The sequence below is a fragment of the Carcharhinus amblyrhynchos genome, chromosome 9 (genome assembly GCF_965287045.1).
Source record: "Carcharhinus amblyrhynchos chromosome 9, sCarAmb.v2.hapA, whole genome shotgun sequence".
Classification (NCBI taxonomy): Eukaryota; Metazoa; Chordata; class Chondrichthyes; order Carcharhiniformes; family Carcharhinidae; genus Carcharhinus; species Carcharhinus amblyrhynchos.
Window position 1 is genome coordinate 17,234,005 of NC_137332.1, and position 25,014 is coordinate 17,259,018.

A 25,014-nucleotide genomic window follows, 5' to 3' on the forward strand; every position below is an offset into this window, starting at 1 on the left:
GGACAGCACCAAATCAGCGAAGAATGTTCAAATCAATTTCAAATTGCACCCGTAATGGTTGTGATTATCAGCGCCCATCAGTACAAGCAACTAATGGTTTTTTGGTCTGTAATTATAACATTATCTGTCATTCCTATCGCTCATACCGAGATGTTGATAAGGGGCAAATTAAAGGACACTCCCCTTTTCAGAAAAACAGTGGCAAAGCACAAAATTGTCCATGTAAGCATTTATCGCAGTAAAAAGATTACTATATGGTTAGCTATATGGACATAACGCGAAATCATAGAAACCCGACAGTGCAGGAAGAGGCCATTCAGCCCATCAATCTTGCACCATCAACAATCCCATCCAGGCCCCATAATCCCACATATTTGCCCCGTTAATACCTCTAACCTATGCATCCCGGGACACTGAGGGGCAAGTTAGCATGGCCAAACCCACATATCTTTGGACTCTGGGAGGAAACCGGAGCATCCGGAGGAAACCCACACAGACATGGGGAGAATGTGCAAACTTCACACAGACAGTGACCCAAGATGGGAATCAAACCCAGGTCCCTGGAGCTGTGAGGCAGCAGTGCTAACCACTGTGCTGCTGTTTCTTCCCCAAGATTTTATTCCCCATCCCCAGATCGGTGTCTCTTCTTCTGCCTCCTCTCCTGAAGGATGTACAGAGGTACTTCCTGGGCCTAGTAGCAGTGTGCTTCTTAGCTTCAGTATGTTGAGGCCAATGATATTGCTTTTACTGTTGCTATGACAATGACCAGCTAACTCAGAACAGCCAGAGTTTTAAGTCTAGGATTTTCCAATGCATTAGCCACTCACCATATGTGACTAATTGAGAATCCAGATATGACTAACTTCATTTTTGGTTGATAAATTAAAGAAAGGAGTAACAGACACTACTGTTGGGTGTATGAACTATAGAATCCCTACAGTGCAGTAAGAAGCCATTCGGCCCATCAAGATTACACCAACTCACCAATAGAACACCTTACCCATGCCCACACTCTCACCTTATCCCCATAACCCCACACATTTAGCATGGCCAATCCATCCAATCTCCACATCTTTGGACTGCGGGAGGAAACTCACGCAGGCAATGAGGATAATGTGCAAACTCTGCACAGACAGTGGCCCAAGGCTGGAATTGAACCCTGGCGCTATGAGTGATCCCAATATTCATTAGCACGGTACATTGCAGGTAGATTTTTAACTTTCAGTGCATCTGTTGGGAAAATGGTAAAGAGAAAACAAAATGTGGGACGTTCTTTGACTGTTGTGTTACTGGGTTACGGCTTGTGGGTTCCCCGCTAAAATGGTGCAGGATACGGGTGAAAACACCAAACCGGCTCACCGTGGAAACACCAGCATTACACGGAGAGGGGACCTGGCGTTGTGGTCAACCCAAGTGGTCAGATTAACCACTCGAGACCATCAGTAGTGAACAAATGACCAGAATTTCCACCAGGCTGCATCATGTGCAATGGAAAACCAGCCTCCGAAAGGAGGCTTCATGAACAAATGCCATTCGACCGTCTTCTGAATGGATTGTGCGAGGCAGCAACTTCAACTGCATTCCAGTGCAGACATGATGGGCCGAAAGGCCTTCTTCTGCACAGTAACAATTCTGTGATTCCCTATTGGACTTAACAGTGACAATCTTCCATTGAGGTCTCCTAAATATTGAATTTCTCACCAAGTGAGGAAAAAAAACCTTTGATCAGATTAGCCCCTTTCATAATCTCAATGCTTTCTATTGGGTCACTGTTTAACCTTCTCCTTTCTGGATAAAAATAGCCTCGGCCCTTTCGATCTTTCCTTTTAGTTCTTGCATTGTCCTGGGAACCTTTCCCCACGCGTCGATACACATTTTCTGATACGAAGAGAAGAACTGTTCACAGTGCTAACCTGGAGCCCTCCAAGTCTGGCCTGGGGTCTCGACAAGTTTAACATAACCCGTCTACTTTTCAATTCCCCCAGCGAATGAGCCGGAGAACTCGGTTTACAGCTTTACGATTTATAATGATGAGTAAATCTCTACCCCTGGATTCAGCTGTTCCTCCGACCTATATTAACGCTCCATAGATATAACTATTTCTGTTTTAATTCTTATCGTATCCTAATGATTTGTAGTTTACTGCTAATTCCTCAGGTTAATCTTACAAATAATAAAATGCCAGTGATGTCTTGCAGTGTAAGCTTACAAAAAGTAACTAAAGATTTAGTACATATCATTGCACAAACCTTCCCAATCTCTGGTCCCATAAGGACTAGCACTCCTGCCCTAACCAAATAACCTGCTCATGGGCTTATTGCCACTAATCATGTTTTTTTGATTTGGTTTATTATTGTCACATGTAGTTTAAAGTTTATTTATTGGTGTGACAAGTTGGCTTACGTTAACACTGAAATTAAGTACCTGTGTAAATCCCCTAGTCGCCACATTCTGGTGCCTGTTCAGGTACACTGAGGGAGAATTTAGATGGTCAATGCGCCTAACCAGCACGTCTTTTGGACAGTGGGAGGAAAATGGAGCACTCGGAGGAATCTCACGCAGATTTGGGGGCTTGTACTCGTTAGAGTTTAGAAGAATGAGGGGAGATCTCATTGAGACGTATAAGATGATGAATGGGATGGATAGGATAGAGGTGGAGAGACTCTTCCCACTGAAAAAAGACAGTAGGACTAGGGGGCACAGCTTCAAGATAAAGGGGGGGTGGTTTAGAACAGAGTTGAGGAGTAACTTCTTCACTCAAAGGGTGGTGAATCTCTGGAATTCTCTGCCCGTTGAAGTGGTGGAGGCTGCCTCACTAAATATTTTCAAGAAGCGGGTTGATGGGTTTTTGATAAGAGAGGGGATTAAGGGTTATGGGGAGAGGGCGGGAATGTGGAACTGAGCCACGACAGATCAGCCATGATCTTATTGAATGGCGGGGCAGGCTCGAAGGGCCAGATGGCCTACTCCTGCTCCTATTTCTTATGTTCTTATGTTCTTAACATGCAAACTCTGCACAAAACAGTGACCCAAGCTGCGAATCGAACCTGGGTCCCTGGAGCTGTGAGGCAGCAGTGCTGACCACTGTGCCATCGTGCCGCCCCATTGGGAAATAGTGAAATGTACTGTTTTTTGCACACAGGCAAAGCATACCATTCATAAAATACACAGGGGAGAAGGAAAGGAGAGGGTGCAGAATGTAGTGTTACAGTCATTGCTAGGGTGTAGAGAAAGACCGACTTAATATGAGATAGGTCCATTTGAAAGTGATGGCAGCAGGGAAGAAGTTGTTCTTGAATCGATTGGTAAGTGATCTCAGACTTTTGTATCTTTTCCCCCTGGAAGAAGGTGAAAGAGAGAATGTCCAGGGTGCATGGGGTCCTTAATTATGTGGTTGCTTCTCCGAGAGAGCGGGAGGTGCAGGTGGAGTCAATGGATGGGAGACTGGTTTGCGTGATGGATTGGGCTACATTCACAACCCTTTGTAGTTTCTTGCAGTCTTGGGCAGAGCAGGAGCCATACCGAGCTGTGATATAACCGGAAAGGATGCTTTCTATGGTGCATCTGTAAAAGTTGGAGTCATAGTTGACATGCCAAATTTCCTTAATCTCCAGGGAAAGTAGAGGCGTTGGTGGGCTTTCTTCCGATTTATTTTTATTCTTTTTATTCCCCAATGAGTCAGTGATGTGTTACCCAACGAGAAAGTTCAGCTCCATAACTGGATATAAACACAGCAAATGAGTCATTGATGAAAACACAGTGGAATTACCCTCTCCCCCTCTAAAGAAAGAAACAAACAAAAAATAAATCAAAAGAACATATGAGTGACTCACACACAGTCAGTGTTGCCTCAGATTGGGAACTTGAGCCTGGAGAGACGTCAGGTTTCTGAATTTCCAAACTGTGGTGGGTTAAGGTTCCGCCCTATCCTTACTCTTCACCCTGGACATGGGGCCTACTCTCTAAGGCTTTCTGAACAGTGATCAGCAACTCGCTGCCAGTGACTCAACGTATTCCCGGAGGTTCCGTCACACAACTTGCCCACAGGCTCCAGCTGTCCATCCTTGCGACGTACTGCCTTCCTACACGACAATAGGGCACCAAGAAGCGCCACTGCCCAATTGGATGGAGCTGGACTATCTTTATTTCCCATATTTAGAAACATAGAAACTAGAAGTCTTCGAGCCTGTGCTGCCATTCATCTTGATCATCAAATTCAATATCCTGATCCTCCTTATCCCTCGATCCCTTTGGCCCCAAGATCTATATCTAATTTCTTCTTGAAATCAGACATGTTTTGGCCTCAATTACATTCTGTGGTAGTGAATTCCACACATTCATCGCCCTCTGGATGAAGAAATTTCTCCTCACCTCAGTCCTAAAAGTTTTACCCCTTATCTTCAAACGATGACCCCTAGTTCTGGACCCCCCACCATTGGGAACGTTCTTTCTGAATCTACCCTGTTAGAATTTTATAAGCTTCTATGAGATCCCCTCTCACTCTGTGAAATTCCAGTGAATTTAATCCTAACTTGACTTTGTCTCTCCACATATGACAGACCTGCCATCTCAGAATTTAACATATGACAGACCTATCGTGCCAGGAAGCAGCCTGGTAAATCTTTGCTGCACTCCCCCTATAGCAAGGACATCCTTCCTCAGATAAGGACACCAAAACTGCACACAATACTCCAGGTGTGGCCTCAACTACACCCTATACAATTGCAATAAAATATCCCTATTCCTACACATTCCAATCCCTGTATGTTTTTATAACTGCTAAAAAGAGACATTCAACAAAAATATAAAAACAAAACTGAAACGTCCCGATGGTTTCCCTCAGGGTTGTGCAGAGAGAGATTAATCTTCAATTTCTGGGGACTCCAGCACAATCCTGCTGGAGTCTCCTGAAACTGGTTTGCTGTTTGAATCTGCCTCTCTCAGAGGAAGTACCTGATCTCGACTTGGCCTTCCTCCTAAAGGCTTATTTCCGCTCTCTGGTATGAAACCAAAGTATGGTGACAAACAGGAATTCTCAATGTGTTCATACTAATAACAACACACCCCAGAAACGAGACTGTTAACTGCAATGCAAACAGTCATTGGAGCTAATTACCGTTTCAAAGTTGCTCACAGCGTCAGCAGCTCAAAGATATTTACAGATGAAATCACAGATGTGTTAATAGATTCCAGGTAACCTGGTAATGAGGCAACTGAAACTACCAGGTGGCTCATAGGGCTAAACGTAGTCAGCACGTTAGCGAGTCGGTAGTTAAACGTAGTCAGCACGTTAGCTAGTCGGTAGTTAAACGTAGTCAGCACGTTAGCGAGTCGGTAGTTAAACGTAGTCAGCACGTTAGCGAGTCGGTAGTTAAACGTAGTCAGCACGTTAGCTAGTTGGTGGTTAAGACAAAGGGGTGAATTTTACTGTCCCGCCCGCCACAGGAATGGGAGGGGGGAGGGGGCGAGCCATGGAAAGGTCTGTTAATCTTGGAGGGGATTTTCCGGTTTTGGGTGAGTGCGGCTGGAAAGTCTCATCCATATGTTGAACTTTGAGGATGGTGAGCGATTGGCACCCACCACCCCGAGGATCAGCCTCTAAACAGACAGCCACTGACTCCCAAAATCCCACTGCCGTCTCACTCAGCATTGATTCTGAGCAGCCCTCCCAATCCCACCCCCTATCCTGAGCCTCCATCCCACCCCCCAATCCCACCCCCCATCCTGAGCCCCTAATCCCACCCCCCAATCCCACCCCCCATCATCACCCCCCAATCCCACCCCCCATCCTGAGCCCCCATCTCACCCCCCATCCTGAGCCCCCATCATCACCCCCCAATCCCACTCCCCATCCTGAGACCCCATCTCACCCCCCAATCTCACCCCCCAATCCTGAGCCCCCAATCTCACCCCCCAATCCCAGCCCCCAATCCCAGCCCCCAATCCTGAACCCCCATTTCAGCCCCCAATCCCACCCCCATCCAAATGACAGTCCCCCCCAATCCCATGTACCCTCTCTACCCCCAAAATCCTGTGTCTCCACCCCCTCCATCACCCAGTTGCCGACGCGGGGCTGTATTCACACAGCTCAACAGGCCAACGTTGCCATAGGAACCTACAACATCCCAAATGATTTGCTTGAAGTGTCCTCGACAGTTTCCTGACAGCCAGCTGACCTCACCCACCCCCACCTCCCCCCCCCACCCCCCACTTCCAAATAACAATCCAGAGGCAGGCTGGAGCTGGGAAACTGGCACATTGGAATGCGGGATATTTATGGTTCCTGGGGGGGGGCGAGGGGCAGCACTGAGAGGGATTGCACTGAGGCGGGGGGGGGGGGGGGGGGGGTGGGGGGACTGCACTGAGGGGGGGTGGGTGAGCTGCACTAGTGGGAGGGGGTGGTGGACTCAGGGGGTGCACTCGGGCGGTGCGCACTCATGGGAGGGTGCTCTCGTGTGGGGGGGGGGGGGGGGGGGGCGTAGTTGGGGAGTGGGGCGTATTCAGGGGTGGCACCACACGCAGGGAGGTGGCCAGGCTCGGGGGGACTCGCACTTGGGTGCGGTCTGCATTCGGTGCAGGGGGCCGCACTCGGGGGGGGGGGACTGTACTTGGGGAGTGGGGTGGGGGGGGGGGGGGGTCAGTGGGGAGGCTGCATTGCCAGAGGTGCTGCCTTTCAGGTGAAACATTAAAGCAAGGCCCGAGCTGCCCGCTTGTGTGAATATAGACAATCCCTCGGCAGTATTTTGAAGATGACCGGGGGGTGGAGGGGACGGTGGGGGAGTTACCTTCGGCGCCCCGTCCAACCTCCCTCCCTCCCGCCCTCAAATCAACATCACAAAAATACACATCCTTCTAAAAGAAAGCAAACAGGTTGTAATCACTTTGTTGTCTGTGGGATCTTGCTGTGCAGACACCGACTGCATTACAGCAACAGCGGTAACATTTAGTGCAGTGCTGTGGGGTGGCAGGGAGGCAGTGGGGGGTGGGTTGTGAAAAAAGGTATTTATATAAACGCAAGTCTACGTTTGCCACGACCTATTTCCTCAGCAGCCTGCACAGTGCTGCCGTTACAGGGACATTTTTTTTTTCACAGAAGAATGGGTCTCTGACAACCTGACCCCACTCAACGGAGATTAATCCATCCATCAACACACAGCCTTAAATCAGGCAGGACACTGCTAGGCATTACCACCAGAGGGTGCCAACTATCACAGTGTGACACTGCGCTGAGTTAATCCGGCAGATGGAATGAATGGTTATCAAACACTCTACACACCATTTCAACCTCAACCTTGCTTATTCTCCCGTGAGATAGTTACGCCCAAAATTCTTTGAGATCGGTAAATGCAGGATAATTGAGGGTGGTTAGGGATTTGCAGTAGGGATTTCCAGCCTTACAACAACTTGTCTGCACGCCAGGAGCCAGGCAGGTGTCTCAACGTCCCCCACTACGCCCTGGTTAAATAGTTAGACACCGACTAGGAGGGAGAAATGGGTTGAAGGGCGAGGGCATAGTTTAAAAAAAAAGAGGAGGGTGGCACAATGGTTAGCACTGCTGCCTCACAGCGCCAGGAACCCGGGTTCAATTCCCGGCTTGGGTCACTGTCTGTACATTCTCCCCGTGTCTGCGTGGGTTTCCTCCAGAAGTCCCCATTATAAATCCTTACTACCATCAATTATCCTGCCCTGGTTTCCTCCCACAGTCTGAAAGACATGCTGGTTAGGTGGATTGGCCGTGTTAAATTCTCCCTCAGTGTTACCCAAACAGGCACCAGAGTGTGGCAACCAGGGGATTTTTTCCCAGTAACTAACTTAATTGCAGTGTTAATGTGAACCTACTTGTGACACTAATAAATAAATCTTTAAAAACTTGCCCCTTAGTGTTAAGGGGATTAGCAGGGTAAATATGTGGGGTTACAGGGCAAAATTTTACCACCTCATTGTGCCAGTTTTGCAAATGGGGAAAATGTCGTAAAAATCAGGAGTGATGCGACCAGCGGGATTGGCACCCGTTTGTGTCCATTCCCATTTACCAAAAAAAATAACCTGGTGTGATCAGGAACCTGCCCAAAAACAGGTGGAATGTCGATTCGCATTTATCACAATGTAATTGGTAAGTTTCGCTCCCTATCTTTCCAGCTAGCCTGCCTTAACCACCCTATTCACTGCAGCTGGAATCGGTTAGGAAAGCATCTCCTCTCGGATTCGCCCCAGGTGGAAGTGCTGCTTACCGTGTCCTGTGATATGCATGGTGGGTGTCCTCTTGAGGGCCTGGACCTTGAAGGCTTTGGCTGGCTTCCAGGCGTCTGGAATGTTTCCAGGACACCCTCTTCATCCTGCTGCCCCTGAACTGTCCCAGTGTCAGGGAGGTGTAGCCACAGCCAGAGTCTCCTGGCTGGAAGCCTTTGGCACAGGCCCGAGCCCTTCCTCCTCCCTCGTGGCTTCTGTGGGCCCCTGGGTCACTCCATGGGATTCTGCAGTGACCTCCAGAAGCTCCAGCGTCACCTGGCACTGCCAGTCCACCTGGGTTCTAGCCATGGTGGACGAGCCCTCAGCGATGGCCACCTGAGTCGAGAGTCACCTCTCAATGGTCGCAGCAAGTGCTCTCTGAGACTGGGCCATGTTCTCAAGGGCAGCTCCCGGAGCCTGGTGTCTCTCAGCAATATCCCGCTGGATCTCCTGCAAGCTCTCAAAGTTCTCCCACTCATCTGATGAAGGGGCAAACCCTGAAAGCTGGTGGCATTTACTGCCAGTAAACCAGTTGGACTTTAACCTGGTGTTGTGAGACTTCTTACTGAGATAGAAAGAGCCAGGTCCAATCTGATGGCATGAGTCCCACACGGTCTCGGGGGGTGGCCTTCAGAGGGTTGTGACACTTTTGGGGAGGAGAAGGGAGGTGCTTGGGGGGGGGTCAGGGGCTGAAGGTATGCAGGGTGCTGGGAGTAGGGGGATCTGGGGGTCGTTTAGAGGCAATGACACTAGATGAGGTTAAACACTCACCCTTGCTGCCCGGGTTCGGTCAGTTTTTTGCAGCACTTCTTCCCGGTTCTCCTGGCCAGTGCCCTGGCACTAACACATGCTGCCACCGCCTCCCAGGCTGCGTTTCCATCCCTTCCTCTGGGATGGTATCCTGCAGGATTGAAGAGCGTATCTATCTTGTCTCCAGCAACCTGGCCAGATCTGTACCCAAAGATCGGGGAGCTGTTATCCCGGGGGCCATTTCTTCCTGCACAGCCTACCCGCCCATCATAGGGGATTTATATGGAGCTCTCCCTTGTTAGGGAAAGTCAGATGCAGGCGGTTCGGGCGAGTCACTCACCCGTTAGAGCACTCCAGCGAGTTTAATGCCGTTTGCCTTGTTACCAGGGAGGGGAAGCCAACTCAGCACTTACAGGAGTGCTGATGGAAGGTGGGGGGGGTGGGGGGTGTTTGTGCCTCTATGATGACGACAGGGGAGAGAGAGGGTCATGTGCCACGGGTCGGGGAGAGAGGGAGGGGGGAGGTCTCTGATGTCCGTGGGGGAGGCTGAATCTAGCTGGGGAGTTCTGTCAGCAGAGCCGTTCTTTTCCCCCCCCCGTGTTTCCTGCGCAGTTTGCGGCTCCGACTTGAGCTGTCTGGTGAATTAGGCCCCGCCCACTGCCTCTGGTGGCTAGAAACAGTCTAGCCCATATTTTCAAAGCCTAAGTGAATAGGATTGGGCGTGAAGACTCACCCGAGAAAATGGATCAGCAACTTGCCCGTTTCCACGCTAGCTGGACACTGTGGAAAAAAATCTCGTAAAGCTCCAACCCTAAGACCTGGTTGGGATAGCAGGCTCAATGGGCCAAATGGCCTCATTCTGCACTGTAATGATTCTGTGATTCTAAATCGCTGGGCAGATCCCCGGTGGCTGACCCTGCTCCCCTGCATGTAAACGACCATCAGCAACAAATTACTGGCTTTCCTTGAATGGCTCTCTTAGCTGTGGGGACGCTGGTTACTGCAGCTGTGTGAAGCTGGATCCTCACCAGCCTCCCGTCCATTGATTCTGTCTACACTTCCCTCCCCTCTGCAATGTAACCAGCATAATTAAGGATTCCACGCACCCAACACACATTCTCTCTTCCACCTTCTTCTGTCGGGAAAAAGATACAAAAGTCTGAGGTCACGTACCGACTCGAGAACAGCTTCTTCCCTGCTGCTGTCAAACCTTTGAATGGGCCTACCTCATATTAAGTTGATCTTTCTCTACACCCTAGCTATGAGTGTAACACTACATTCTACACTCTCTCCTTTCCTTCTCTATGAACGGTATGTTTTGTCTGCGTATCGCTCAAGAAACAATACTTTTCACTGTACATTAATACATGTGACAATAATAAATCAAAATCAAAGTCAAATCTCGAGTTGCCTGTCCTTCAGTAGCCGATGTCAATGACATTCTGATTTGGCCGCTGTGTAGAATGTGCCAATGGTGGCACACAGTGGTTATCGCTACTGCTTCACAGTGCCAGGTTCGGTTCCCGGCTTGGGTCACTGCGTAGAGTCTGCGCGTTCTCCCCACGTCTGCGTGGGTTTCCTCCGGGTGCTCCAGTTTCCTCCCACAGTCCAAAGATGTGCAGGTTAGGTGGATTGGCCATGTTAATTGCCTCTTAGTGACCAGGGATTAACAGGATAAATACCTGGGGTTATGGGGATAGGGGCTGGCTAGGATTGCGTTGGGTGCAGACTTGATGGGCCGAACGGTCTCCTTCTGTGCTGTATGATTCTTTATGTAAGAGGCTGGTCCAGCTCGGGGTAACTGAGCCTTGCTGTGCGCTGCCTTCTGAAAGCCAGACTCTCTCCAGAAGTTTGCATCAAGTACCAAAATAGAACAATGGAAGCCACTGTCGGCCTTCAACAACAACAACCTGCATTTAAATAGCACCTTTAAACAGAATTTAAAAGTCCCACGGTTGCGAGGAGTGCCTGAATGAGGAAAGTGAAGCAGAGAAGCCTGAGAGGTTTACAGAGGAAATTCCAGAGTTTAAATCTTCAAAGTCACCAGTGGAATAAAGAAAAACGGGGAATGAGCGGGAGGCCAGACTTGGAGGAATGATGTAATCAGCCTCAGAAATCACTTTTTATGTTGTTTCTTCCCTTAGTTGGTGCTGTAATTGTTTGGCCGTTTAGGCATTTGATCACCATAAACAAACCAATGCTTTTCAAGCTCGTGTTCATTTTTCTCCTGCTATTCACATCAAAAGTGGAGTGGGGGAGGGGGGGGTGGTTGCGGTCACAGTGGAGGGTAACTAGAGGGATTTTTCAGACTGCTGAGAGGAGAAGCTTTGTTCCATGTGTTTCTGGCTTGTCAGCCCTCGCAGTCAGGAAGGGCAGTCTATAGCCCAGCACTGATACCGCAGCGTCCCACACACTGACTCCGGCTCTGACCCTGCCTCACCTGAAGAAGGAGCGACACTCCAAAAGCTTGTGCTGCCAAATGAACCTGTTGGGACTTTAACCTGGTGTTGTGAGACTTTTTTTTTTAAAAACAGTGCCTTCGTCATGGGCCAGAGACACAATGGGGGGGTTGGCACAGTGGTTAGCACTGTTGCCTCACAGTAAGAGAGATCTGGGTTCAATTCTGGCCTCGGGTGGCTGTCTGTGTGGGGGTTTGCACATTCTCCCCATGTCTGCGTGGGCTTGCTCCGGTTTCCTCCCACAGTCCAAGGACGTGCGGTTTAGGTGGATTGGCCATGCTAAAATTGACCCTAACAGGGTAAATACGTGGGGCTGTGGGAATAGTGTCTGGGTGGGATTGTGGCTGGTGCAGACTCAATGGGCTGAATGGCCTCTTTCTGCACTGTAGGGATCGTACGGTCTATGATGTTTCGATGTTTTTGTTCCTCACACACACTCTGTGACCATTCTGGGGCCTGAGGGAGGAGGAGCAGTTGTCCAGTGTGGCCCTATTTCCAGTTCATGGAGCTCCACAAAACCTCAACAAAACATCCCTTGTTTCTCTGACTTTCCAACAGTTTAATCTGGTCTGGAACAGCAGCGTTTAACCGCTGCATGAACCTCCCATAGAAGCTGCTTCACAAGTACGCTTTTTAAAAAGGCTGCAGATCAATTTTCGAGGAAGATTTAGTGAAAATGCTTTGAGAGATCAAGCGCATTGTGGCCAGTGCGATGCTCCTATGTCCATGATGTCTGGATCCCGGATCCGGTTTTTGTGATGATGCTGCGTGTTGAACAGCTTGGGCCGGTGGATAGGAGGTAGACTTGGTTACAGAAATCTGTTTGGTCATTTCTCAGACACTGCCCAGAGTCAGCGATAATATTCAGGCAGATCAGACATTTTAAATGGACAGTGCTCTGTCTGCACTGAAGGCCACAGTCAAGTGGTTAGCACTGCTGCCTCACAGCACCAGGGACCTGGGTTCGATTCCTGGACTGGGTCACTGTCTATGCGGAGTCTGCATGTGCTCCCCGTGTCTGCGTGGGTTTCCTCCGCGTGCTCGGATTTCCTCCCACAGTCTGAAAGCCACGCCGGTCAGGCGCATTGGCCATGCTGAATTCTCCCTCAGTGTTTCCAAACCGGAGTGTGGTGGCTCGGGAATTTTCACATCAACTTCACTGCAGTGTTAACGTAAGCCTACTTGTGGCATGAACATCTTTTAATAAATAAGCTTTAAACCTGGCTGTGTAAATTTCTCTGTTTAACACAATCTCTTGTTTAAGAGAAGCCCAAGACGTCAATCATAGTTGATCAGGAACCAGTTTCCGCACAGCGTGTACTCGACACATGCGCAGAACTAGCACATGCATGGAGTGTTCTCTGTACACCACACGCGTGGATCGTGCACATGCGATGCGTGTTTTCGCCAGGGTGAAGTTACGAGTAAACTTTATAAGATGCAACATAAATTATATACTTACAGTTATACAGTTTTTGGTGATAGCAGCTACAAAATGCTGCCAAAGATGCTTCCTGGGTGTCGACAATAGTTAGCACATGTTTACAATATTCTTAGTGGATGCTCTTAGCACCATTCCCAGCCTTTATCATTACCATTCACATTCCCTTTGTCCCACTGTAGCCTCCCCCCCAGTATAAATCTGGTATGATTTTCTTTGTCTTCAGCTCTGACGAAGGGTCATCAGGCTCTAAACGTTGGCTCTATTCTCTCTCCACACAGATACTGTCAGACCCGCTGAGATTATCCAGCATTTTCTGGTTTTGTTTTAGAGTACTGTCAAATATTAACCAGGTTGGCAATTGAATATTACACAGCCCTGAACCTTTGCCACTTAGGGCGGCACGGTGACACAGTGGTTAACACTGCTGCCTCACAGTGTCAGGGACCCGGGGTCACTCTCTGGGTGGAGTCTGCACATTCTCTCCGCGTGGGTTTCCTCCGGGTGCTCTGGTTTCCGTCCACAGTCTGAGAGAGGTGCTGGTTAGACGCATTGGCTGTGCTAAATTCTCCCTCAGTGTACCCGAACAGGCGCCGGAGTGTGGCAGCTAGGGGATTTTCACAGTAACTTCATTGCTAATAAATAAATAAATAAACTTTAAAACTTAAACTTACAGCAGCATGTGTTACATCACAGGAATTGTAAGCCAGATTCCTGGATTCATGATCCAGATCATGCAAAGTTTAAACCCCATCGTGCAGTCGGAGATTTTAAATTCAGTGAATTGAACAAGTTATAATTCTGGAACCTGTGACCACAAAAGAACCAGTTTGTTGCAAAAACCCACCTGCTTAATCCCCTGCAGGAGTATTAATACTCCCCTGTAGGAGTATTAATACTCTCCTGCAGGAGCATTAATCCCTATTATGCAATACTTTGCAATAATAGTGTGCAAGAACGTTCTTGGTATATTTTTATTTTATCCATAGACAAGCAGAATAAGTCCTACATTGTGCAACGTGACCCTGTGGAGGGTGAGTGGGACGATTGCACTGGTCGATCGTGTTAGGATGACCATTGAAAAAGTAGATCCCAAGTCACTAAAGTCTGGGCACCCCTGCACCAACCCCAGCACGAATGCCTTGATCGTTGTCTCCTGTTGGGAATTAAACCCCCAGAGAGCACTGCACTCTCTAAAGGATGAAGAGAGCACTTGACCACGAGTCAACAAGACAAGTCACAAATCAACACAGCGCAGTATTATCAATCTCAACACTCCACACATGGTATTTGGAAACAGGTAACATACCTTGACATACTCAAGGGAAAAGTCCGTAGCATCCACGTCCCTGTTGATGAGATAAGAAGTGTTGGTGATATTCACTGAGGATTATTGTTTAAAAAACATACAGATTGTACAGCTGTTTTTGAAAGCGAAATTATTGCAGTTCCCAGCCCCCATCTTCAAATTCAGATTTCCACTGGCTTCCTATCTAAGCCCTCCCACAGGCCCTGTGCAATCCAAACATGCAAAACATAAACAGGAACCTACACTTTTTTGTCCTTTGGCCTCAAAATATATTGAACAGTGTGCTTAGACATACAAAAGATTCAATGTCCATGTAAAACATTGACCCAAAGGCACAGTGATCTTGCAAGATACAAGCATACACATACAATGGTCTCTTAAAATACTTTGGAACATACTAAAACATACTGGGAAAATATTAAAACATATTGGATTTATTAAAAGACATTAGATTATTTAAAACATATTAGAATATATTAAAAAAGAACATTTTAAAACATAGATAGAGAGGGTTGTAGAGACTGGAGGATGTTACAGAGGTAGGAAGGATTGTAAAAGCCAGAGGAGGCTACAGAGATAGGGAGGAATGTTAGGGCTGGAAGAGGTTACAGAGATAGTGAGGGTTGTAGGGGCTGGGGGCGATTACAGAGATAGTGAGGATTGTAGTGGCTGGAGGAGGTTACAGAGATAGGGAGGGTTGAAGGGGCTGGAAGAGATTACAGAGATTGGGAGGTTTGTAAAGGCCAGAGGATATTACAGAGATAAGGAGGGTTGTAGGGGTTGGAAGAGATAATGCAGATAGGGAGGTTGTAGGGGCCGGAGGATGTTACAGAGATAGGGAGGGTTGTAAGGGCTGGAGGAAGTTACAAAGATAGAGAGGGTCGTAGGGGCCGGAGGAGGTTACAAAGATAGGGACGGTTATAAGGGCTGGAGGAGGTTGCGGAGACAGGGAGGGTTGTAGGGGATGGAGGAAGTTACAGAGATAGCGAGGGTTGTACTAAGACATACTGGAATATATTTTTTAAAAATGGAATATTAAAACACGCTAAAATATACTGGAATGTATTAAAAGGTATTAGGATATCGTATTGGAAAATATTAAAAGGTATGAGGATATAATTAAACATAATTTAAACATAATATAATGAAATATACTAAAACTACTGGAATATATTAAATCATATTAAAACTTATTAAACAAATATTAAAATATATTAAGATTTTTGAATATTTTAAAATATATTGGAATATATTAAAACATATAGGAATATATTAAAAGATGAAGTATTTAAAAAAAATCAGAAATACTTCTTCAGAATTAGATACATAAAATTAGCATATTAAAATAGGGAGGCCTCTGTAAATGTGTTCATAAATAATTCACGTTGTTCCATATTTATAGAAAAATCATAACTGATTTCATTTGAAAGTATGTTTAAAGTTTTATTGATAACAGAAAATCTTACAAACAAGCTTATCGGCCTGAACCTTCGCTCCAGAATCCCAGGTTTATAGGCCTGAACCTTCGCTCCAGAATCCCAGGTTTATAGGCCTGAACCTTCGCTCCAGAATCCCAGGTTTATAGGCCTGAACCTTCGCTCCAGAATCCCAGGCTCCGCAAACTCGACCCAGGAAAAGGCGGAAGTTTGGATTCTTGTTCTGGTGGGATTGGGTTTGATGGGAGTTGGGCCTGCCGCCCCTGGAAACAGCCTGGAGGCGGTGCAGGGACTGCCGGGTGTGAGGATGGGCTGGGCGAAATGCCCACCTTGGTGCCCTGACATTGTGGTAAAGAACAAAACAAAAAAAAAAACAGCTCTCCAACCCTTATCCTTCACACCCCCTCAACCGGCCCTATCCCAAACACACTCCCCATGCCCCAACCATGCCACACCACCGTTTCCCTCATGGCCCCTCAATCTCCACCTTTTCCCCTCACCCACTCCCCCCCCCCCATGGATCCTCAAACCCACCATGCCAATGTGTCTTACTCACCCCATAGTCCCATCCCAATTTAGTGCCAACTCATGCCAACCCATGCCACCCACCCTCCATCCTTTGCCCGTACACCCTCCATGAATTCACCGAATATTTAGCATGGGCAGACCTCAGGGCCCAAGCTATTTTTACCAACTACTTAAAATCTGTGCCCTCGATCCTTTCATGAGTGGTCTGCTCTGTCCAGACCTCTCATAATTTTGAGCATCTTTATCAAATCTCCCCTCGGCCTCCAGGGTAAACAGTCAACCCGAACTTCCCCAATCTACTTTCAAAACTGGAATTCCTCATCTACACCAGCAGTGTGAAATAGCACAAGCACATTGCTGTGGTTCTGTAGTCACATGTAGGCCAGACCAAATAAGGACAGCAGATTTCCTTCCCTTAAGTTTATTAGTGAATCAGACACGTTTTTTCCGACAACAGGCAATGGTTTCACAGTCATCAGTAGATTCATAATTCCAGATAATTTTAATCCAATTCAAATTCCACCATCTGTCGTGGCAGGATTCGAATCGGGGTCCCCGGAACATTAGTTGAGTTTCTGGATTAATAGTCTAGCAATAATACCACTAGGCCATCACTTTCCCAAGAGATGCATTGGGTGAACTCTTCTGCCTGTCCCAGGAGCACAGAGACCAAGTGCAGATTCCTACAGTTGTTCCAACAGAGAACAACACACATCTCCCTGCTTATCTAATGCGGCTGAGCTTACAGTATTTGCTACAATGCTGATACCATTCCAATCATACATCGCACAATGCAGAAAGAGGCCATTCGGCCCATCAGGTCTGCACCGACCCTCTGATGGATCATCTTACCCAGGCCCTATCCCCGTAAACCCAAGAATGTACCACCAACCCCCATAACCTGCACATCTTCAGAGGAAACCGGAGCACCCGGAGGAAATCCACGCAGACACCGGGAGAGTACGCAGACTCCCCCACAGACAGTGGCCCAAGGCTGGAGTCGAACCCTGGCACGGTGAGGCAGCAGTGCTAAACCACTGTGCCACCGTGCTGCCCACAGTCAATTAAAAGGAAGATGCCACATAAAGAGGTGCTTGAAATGGAACTGTGTCTCTCCCTGCTTTTTTTTTTAAATCCTCTTCAAATAATTTAATTAACAATGAAAGAAATGAACTGCGAGGTGATGGAAACTAGAAGCAGGAGTAGACCATTTGGCCCTTCGAGCCTGCTCCTCCGCTCATTATGATCATGGCTGATCATTGAATTCAATGTCCTGATCCCACCCCCCTCCGCCCCCCTGTATCCCTTGATCCCTTTAGCCCCCAAGAGCTATATCTAATTTCTTCTTGAAATCAGACAATGTTTTGGCCTCAGCTGTTTCCTGTGGTGGTGAATTCCACACATTCACCACCCTCTGGGTGAAGAAATCTCTCCTCACCTCAGCATTACGTCCAAAGTCTGCGTTCCACTTCATGTCGACAGCACAGATAATGCTGCCACATACAGCATTGCAATCAGTTTCAGACACACACACACACACACACAATTCATCTCCCACACAAATACACATTCACAAACCCAAGTCCCAGTCATTATCCGCGTACTCAGAAATAGCTCGTCTCCCAATCACATCCTCAGAGATTGCTTTGGACAATCGCCAGTTGGCAAAGCGTGAATGCTGATTGCATGAGATAAAATGTTTTTTTCCTCTGGCTAATAACATGGGAAATTTATTTTCGAATATCAGGATTAGGTTATAGCATTATTCTGCATGATGCGGTTCAAATTCTTTCGTGAAGTTTAAAACCAACTATGAAGTGTATTAAAGTCCATGGAAAGAGCGAGCGCGAGGGCAAGCGAGAGAGCGAAAGAGAGAGCGAAAGAGAGAGCGAAAGAGAGAGCGAAAGAGAGAGCGAAAGAGAGAGCGAAAGAGAGAGCGAAAGAGAGAGTGAGAACAAGGGTGAGAGAGAGAATACAGAACAGATTCACATGCGGTTGACAAAACAAATATTGTGAGGAAAAACACAAGGTACTGGGAGCTATTTTAGTGGAAGGGTGAAAACAGACACTGTTCTAATAATAATAAAAACATTAAATGGTGGAGAAACTCAGTGGCTCTGATAATATCTGTGGAGGGAGAATAGAGCCAACATTGAGTCTGGTTGACCCTTTGCTGGAACTGTGTTTTCTGTTTTTCAGCTCTGATGAAGGGTCATCCAGACTGGAAACGTTGGCTCTATTCTCTCTCCACAGACGCTGTCAGACCTGCTGAGTTTCTTCAGCTTTTTCCTGTGGCTTCAGATTCCAGAATCCACAGTATGGCCTGGCGGTATAATCGCTAGAGTATGAATCCAGAAACTCAGCTAATGTTCTGGGGGCCCCGGTTCGAATCCCACCACGGCAGATGGTGGAATTTGAATTCAGGAAAAGAAAACCTGGAATCGAGAATCCAGATTTTCCGGGTCCGGCGCCACAGACCCGGGTTCAGTTCCCGGTTTGGGTCACCTTCTGCGTGGATTCTGCATGTTTTCCCTGTGGATCTGTGTGGGTTTGCTCTGGGGGGGGATGTGTCCAAAGATGTGTGGGGCTAGGGGGATTGGGCATGCTAAATTACCCTCTTAGTATCAGGAGGATTAGCAGGGTAGATGTGTAGGGTTACAGGATTCGGGCCTGGGTGGGATTGTGGTCGGTACAGACTCGATGGGCTGAATGGAAGGATTCTACGATTCCCTTTCCAGAACAACGTTCCATTCTTCAGATGGCTCAGTGCTACAGTGGCTGAGCCTTTGCCCAGTTGGCCAATGTAACTGCCATTAATTAGGCCTGATGCAGGTTTATTTCCAGCAGCAAGTCCTATTTAACTCCAAACAAGGATGGCACCGAGCCCTTGGGAACTCTCATTTATTCACAGGCATCACGACATCCCATGAACGAATAAATAAAAAGAAACAAAAAAAAAAGAGATTTTGCTTTTTTTTTTTAAATCTGCGCAGAAGCTTTTTAAAATCTTCCCATGGAACGTGGGCATCGTTGACAAGGCCAGCTTTTGTTGTCCATCTCTAATTAAATGCGCCACAGTGGTTGGCGCAGCCACCTCATGGACCTGGGTTCGATTCCCGGCTTGGGTGACTGTGCGGAGACTGCGTGCTCTCCCTGGGTTTCCTCCGGGTGCTCCAGTTTCCTCCCAAAGACGTGCAGGTTAGGTGGATTGGCCAGGCAAAAAATTGCCCCTTAGTGCCCCAAGATGTGCAGGTTAGAGGGATTAATGGGGTAAATGCAAGGGGTTTCAGGGATAGGTGGGGAGCCTGGGTAAGATGCTCGGTCAGGATTTGCACAGTAACTTCAGTGCAGCGTTGATGTAAGCCTACTTGTGACACAAATAAATAAACTTTAAAACTTAAGCTTATCCTTGAACTGAGTGGCTTGCTAGGCTATTTCAGGGGGCAGTTGAGAACCGATGGGCCAAATGGCCTCCTGCTACACCGTGGGGATCCTATGAATGTTAGGTGGTTTCTTGAGGTCAGTGGCCAAGTAGTGTTGGCTGACATCAGCAATATTACACTGTACTTATGGGAAATAGTCAGTGAAACGACAGTCAAACCAGTCTTTAAGTGTAGTCTAACAAGCGTATAAATACGCCTGCAGAATTGGAACTATCAGACATGGTACACGATATCAGAAAGGAAATAGATCAAAGATGGAGAAAGATCCAAGTCATTTAATGGGCTGTAGATAAGATTGTAACAGCAAGTTATTTAAATATTGCTTACTCAGAAGGGTGGACTTTATGTCACCAGGCTTATTGTAAATTGGTTTTGTGGCCAGTGATAAAGCATTTACACTCATGCATCATTTACAGACTTTAAGACAAGGCTATTCATGTTTCCTGTTTGACTATCATTCTGGGGTTTCTGAAATTTCCTCTCTTTCTCTGGGAAGCTTCAGCATATCAATTAGCAAGGCAGATCTGAACACCCCTGGTCACACCCACGGTGCTGGTAGGGAGGGAATCCAGGATTTTGACCCCAGCAACAATGAAGGAACAATATAGTTCCCACTCAAAACTCCTGATTTAGAACTTTATTGCTGTTCCTTCGCCATCACTCAGCATGGTGGCACACCGGTTAGCACTGCTGCTCCACAGCACCCGGGACCTGGGTTCAATTCCGGGCTTGGGTCACTGCCCGTGTGAAGTTTGTACCTTCTCCCTGTGTCTGTGTGGGTTTCCCCCGGGTGCTCCAGTTTCCTCCCAGAGTCTGAAACACGTGCTGGTTAGTTGCATTGGCCATGCTAAATTCTCCCTCAGTGTACCCAAACAGGCGCTGGAGTGTGGCAGCTAGGGAAATTTCACAGTAACTTCATTGCTTCACCATTCAATGAGACAATGGCTGATCTACTTCAACATCATTTTCCAACACTAACCCCGTACCCCTTGATGTTTTTAATATGTAGGCTTATGCAAATAGTGGTGGCATGGTGGCACAACGGTTAGCACTGCTGCCTCACAGTGCCAGGGACCCGGGTTCAATTCCGGCTTGGGTCATTGCCTGCATAGAGTTTGCACGTTCTCCCCGTGTCTGCATGGGTTTCCTCCGGGTGCTCTGGCTTCCTCCCACAGTCCGAAAGACACAGTACAAAGAGAAATAAAGAACAGTGCGGCACAGGAACAGGCCCTTCAGCCCTCCAAGCCCATGCCGATCATGGTGCCCTAACTAAAGAAAACACCTTCTGTCCCTTACTCAGTCTGTATCCTGCTCTTCCCTTGCTATTCATGTACCCATCCAGATATCTCTTAAGTGTTGTTAATGTACTTGCTTCCACCACCTCCTCTGGCAGCACTTTCTAGGCACCCACCACTCGCTGTATTAAAAACTCCCCCCTGCACATCTCCCTTAAACTTTCCCCCTCTCACCTTGAACCTGTGCCCCTGTATAATTGACACGTCAACCCTGGGAAAAAAGCCTTTGACTCTATCAGGTTTCCCCTCAGCCTCAGTCTTTCCAGTCTAAACAATCTTGGCTTATCCAACCTCTCCTCATAGCCAACACCCTTGAGACCAGGCAACATTCTGGTGAACCTTCTTTGTATTCTCTCCAAAGCTTCCAAGTCCTAAAGTTCTGTCATTTATAGTATAATTCACACCTAAATCTGACCCTCCAAAATGCATCGTCTTGCGTTTGTCCAGATTAAACTCCGCTTACCATTTTAGTGAATGTTTTAAAAAGACACATTGCGTTCTGCTGGTCCAATTAACTAATTACCCTGTCCTTGCTGCCCTGCATTGGCTTCCAGTCCATTCACTCAATTTTTAAATTTCCCTCCATGGCTGTCCACCCCCCCCCCGCCTCTTTTTATGTAAGATCTTCCAGACCTACAATTCTCTGCAACCTCCATGTTTCTTCTGTTTAGATCATTTGAGCACTGATATCCTCACCCCACCATTGGCAGCCTTCAGCTGTGTAAACTGTTAAGTTCTGGAATTCCATCCCACCACTTTCCAGCTTGCTCCCTTCCTTTAAGGCATTCTTAAATCCTATAGAGCAAGTTGTACGTCACCTGCCCTATTGGCTGTGTATCATTGTACAACACCAACCCTTTGGCTTGGTGTTAAGTTCAACTGAAGGGTTGCCACCCCTTGACACCTGAAGAGGGTAAGAGCTACTCCCTGCTAGCTAAAAAATCTCTTGAGAGAGCTCCCCATCTATCTAACCAAAAGATACCAAATCAGAGAGAGCTTACAGACAGCGGATTTGCCAGAATCACCACAGGTCTTTCTAAAACCACAAAACCTGTATGTATATTTTTTGATAGTGACTAACTTATTATTATTATTGGCAATGAATAGTCCTTGTATTTATTTGAACAGCATTCCGATAGAACCTTACTTTAATTGATATGTTACGTGTTTAGTTAAAGTTCCCGGTTGGTTAAATAAATAACTTGTTAATTATTCACTCAGTGAGTGTCAGATATTTTTGTCAATGAACATCTAAATATTAATGAAGAACAGTTAACACCTTCCCAAACACTTTTAGCAGATTGTGAAGCGGGGTGGTCCTTTTTGGGGAATTTGGTGTGGTTTCAGAAAAAGGGGATTAACCTCAGAGTTGTAACATTATAGTCGTCACTGTTTCAATGTTCAAAAAGCCCTGATTAAAGGTTGTGTGAAAACAAGTGAAGCATTATAAGATTCCTCTGCTAATGTTGTCAGTATATAGACTGTGGTTCCCAGGGCTTAGATTTATGAAAGAATCAAGAGCTTATTTTGACAGATTCGTAAGGGTGTGAACCCACCGCAAGACCCTGCCTTCAGCCGGTCTCTGAAAACCAGTTTGCCTTGGTCTCTCTTTTCCCCACGTGGCCTTCTATATGCCCTGGTTGATCAGGACATGCAGCACTTGTCGCTCATTTGCTCCCAGGCCACTGATGCCATTCATGAAGAACACCGACCCTGGGTTAACTCTCCCGCAATTCCTCCCAACGTCAATGGGGTTGAGGTTGACTGGCACTGGGTACTGAACTCTTCACCTCTGCTACTGTCTCCCTGTTCCCCGAGGCTACTATCTCACTCCTAAGCGCTTTGATAGTATTCAGCTTTAAAATACATACAAGATAAATTTCTTATCACTGCTATTACATATTGTTGCAAATATATAAGGCACTGGTGAGGCCACACCTGGAGTACTGTGTGCAGTTTTGGTCCCTGTATTTGAGGAAGGATGTAGTGGCATTGGAGGCAGTTCAGAGGAGGTTCACTAGATTGATTCCAGAGAAGAGGAGTTTATCATATATAAGGAGAATTGAACAGTTTAGGTCTATACTCTCTGGAACTTAGAAGAATGAGGGGAGATCAAATTGAGGTGTACAAGATGATAACATTTACGGATAAAGTAGACATGGAGCAGATGCTTCCTGTTGTGGGGCATTCTAGGATGAGATGTCTAGCCTCAGGATAAGGGGTAGCAAATTTAAAACAGAGTTGAGGAGAAACTACTTCTCCCAAAGGATTGTGAATCTGTGGAATTTGCTATCCCAAAGTGTGCTGGATGTTGAGACGGTGAGTAAATCTGAGGAGGAGTTAGACAGATTTATAATTGGTAATGGGTTGAAGGGTTATGGGGAGAAGGCAGGAAAATGGGGATGAGGAGCATATCAGCCATGGTCGAATGGCAGAGCAGATTCGATGGGCAGAATGGCCTAATTCTGCTCCTATATCTTATGAACATTTTGGCAAACCAACCCCAATTTCTGATACCAGTTAATGCAACCAGCAACAGAGCTTTATGACCACCAGTCAAAGTCAACATTTTCTTTTTTTAATGGGATATGAGCATGACTGACAGGGCCAGCCTTTATTACTTGTCCCTAACTGCCTTCTCAGAGGGCATGTAAGAGAAAACCATTTTGCTGTGGATCCAGAGTTATATGTAGGCCAGACCAGGTGTAGATTTCCTTTCCCAAAAGGACAGTGGTGAACCAGATGAGTTTTTAAACAACAATTGACAATGTTCCATGGTCACCATTAGGCTTGTAATTCCAGATTTTATTGAATTCAAATTTCACCATCTGCTGTGGCAGGATTTGAACCCAGGACCTCAGGACTTGCTCTGGATTACTGGTCCAGTGACAATACCACTACACTACCTTCTTCCCCTTGCACCACTGCCTCTTTTGTTGTTTGTGGTAGACAACACAATCTACGCTTCCGGTCAGTAACTGGATTTCAGGATTTGAGGTGGAACAGTTGAGAGCAGATTTTCCTTTTCTCACTTTGCACACACGGAAGGAATTATCTCCTATTTTAGACCCGAGGATGGTTTCACTGGCCTAGAAATTTGAATAATGCCAAAAACAAGGTACTCAAGGGGTGGAATTTTCTGACTGTTCACACCGGCAAGGTTTTCTGGTCCCACTTCAGTGAACGGAGATTTGGCCGAGCGGCAAACTCTCTGTCCTCACTTGCAGCGACCGCGAGGTTTGAACGGTTGGTAAGATCACAAGGACACAATAAATACGGGGTGCATTTTCCCATTCCGCCACAGAAATTGTAGTGGGCGAGGGGCGGACCACGGACAGGACCTCGGGTGGGATTTTCCCATTTTGGGGTGAGCATGGCCGGAAAATCCCACTCCGTGTGTCCTGTCGAGCCTGCACCGCCATTCAATATAATCATCGCAATTCCAAGATGGCGCTGGAGTGACTTCTTGCAAGCTGCACCCAGCACATCTTCTAATTCTATCCTTTACTCTTGTTCTACACTTCTAAAACTTCGTTCTAACTCTTTTAAACTCTCTATGCAATATTTACTAAGCTGATCTTTCTCTACACCCTAACTATGGTTGTAACACAATACTTCTGAACTCTCTCCTTTCTTTCTCTATGAACAGTATGCTTTGTCTGTACAGTGCGCAAAAAAATCTTTTCACTGTATGTTACTACATGTGATAATAATAAATCAAATCAAACCACAACTGATCTTTAACTTCAGCTCCATTTTCCCCCCATCTAGTTCTTTTTTTTAAATTCACTTGTGGGACATGGATGTTGCTGGTTGAACCAACATTAGTCGCCCATCCCAAGTTGCCTGAGGGTAGTTGAGAGTCAACCGTGTTGCTGTGGCTCTGGAGTCACATGTAGGCCAGACCGGGTAAGAATGGCAGATTTCCTTCCCTAAAAGGACATTAGTGAACCAGATGGGTTTTTCCCGACAATGGTTTCACAGTCACCAGTAGATTCTTAATTCCAGATTTTTTTTGTTATTGAATTCAAATTTCACCACTTGCTGTGGCGGGATTCGAACTTGGGTCCCCCAAAAATTAGCCGAGTTTCTGGATGAATAGTCTAGCGACAATACCGCTAGGC

General features: G+C 46.9%; 1 protein-coding gene across 2 annotated transcripts in view; it reads right to left on the bottom strand.

Moving 5' to 3' along the window:
* bcar3 (BCAR3 adaptor protein, NSP family member) overlaps positions 1-25,014 on the bottom strand; it is a 183,468-nt gene that overhangs the window by 62,725 nt on the left and 95,729 nt on the right. For both annotated transcript variants that reach the window (XM_080195243.1, XM_080195244.1), the window contains one exon: positions 14,189-14,228. In XM_080195243.1, the coding sequence (XP_080051369.1) occupies positions 14,189-14,228 (40 nt within the window). The remainder of the gene's footprint in view (positions 1-14,188; positions 14,229-25,014) is intronic.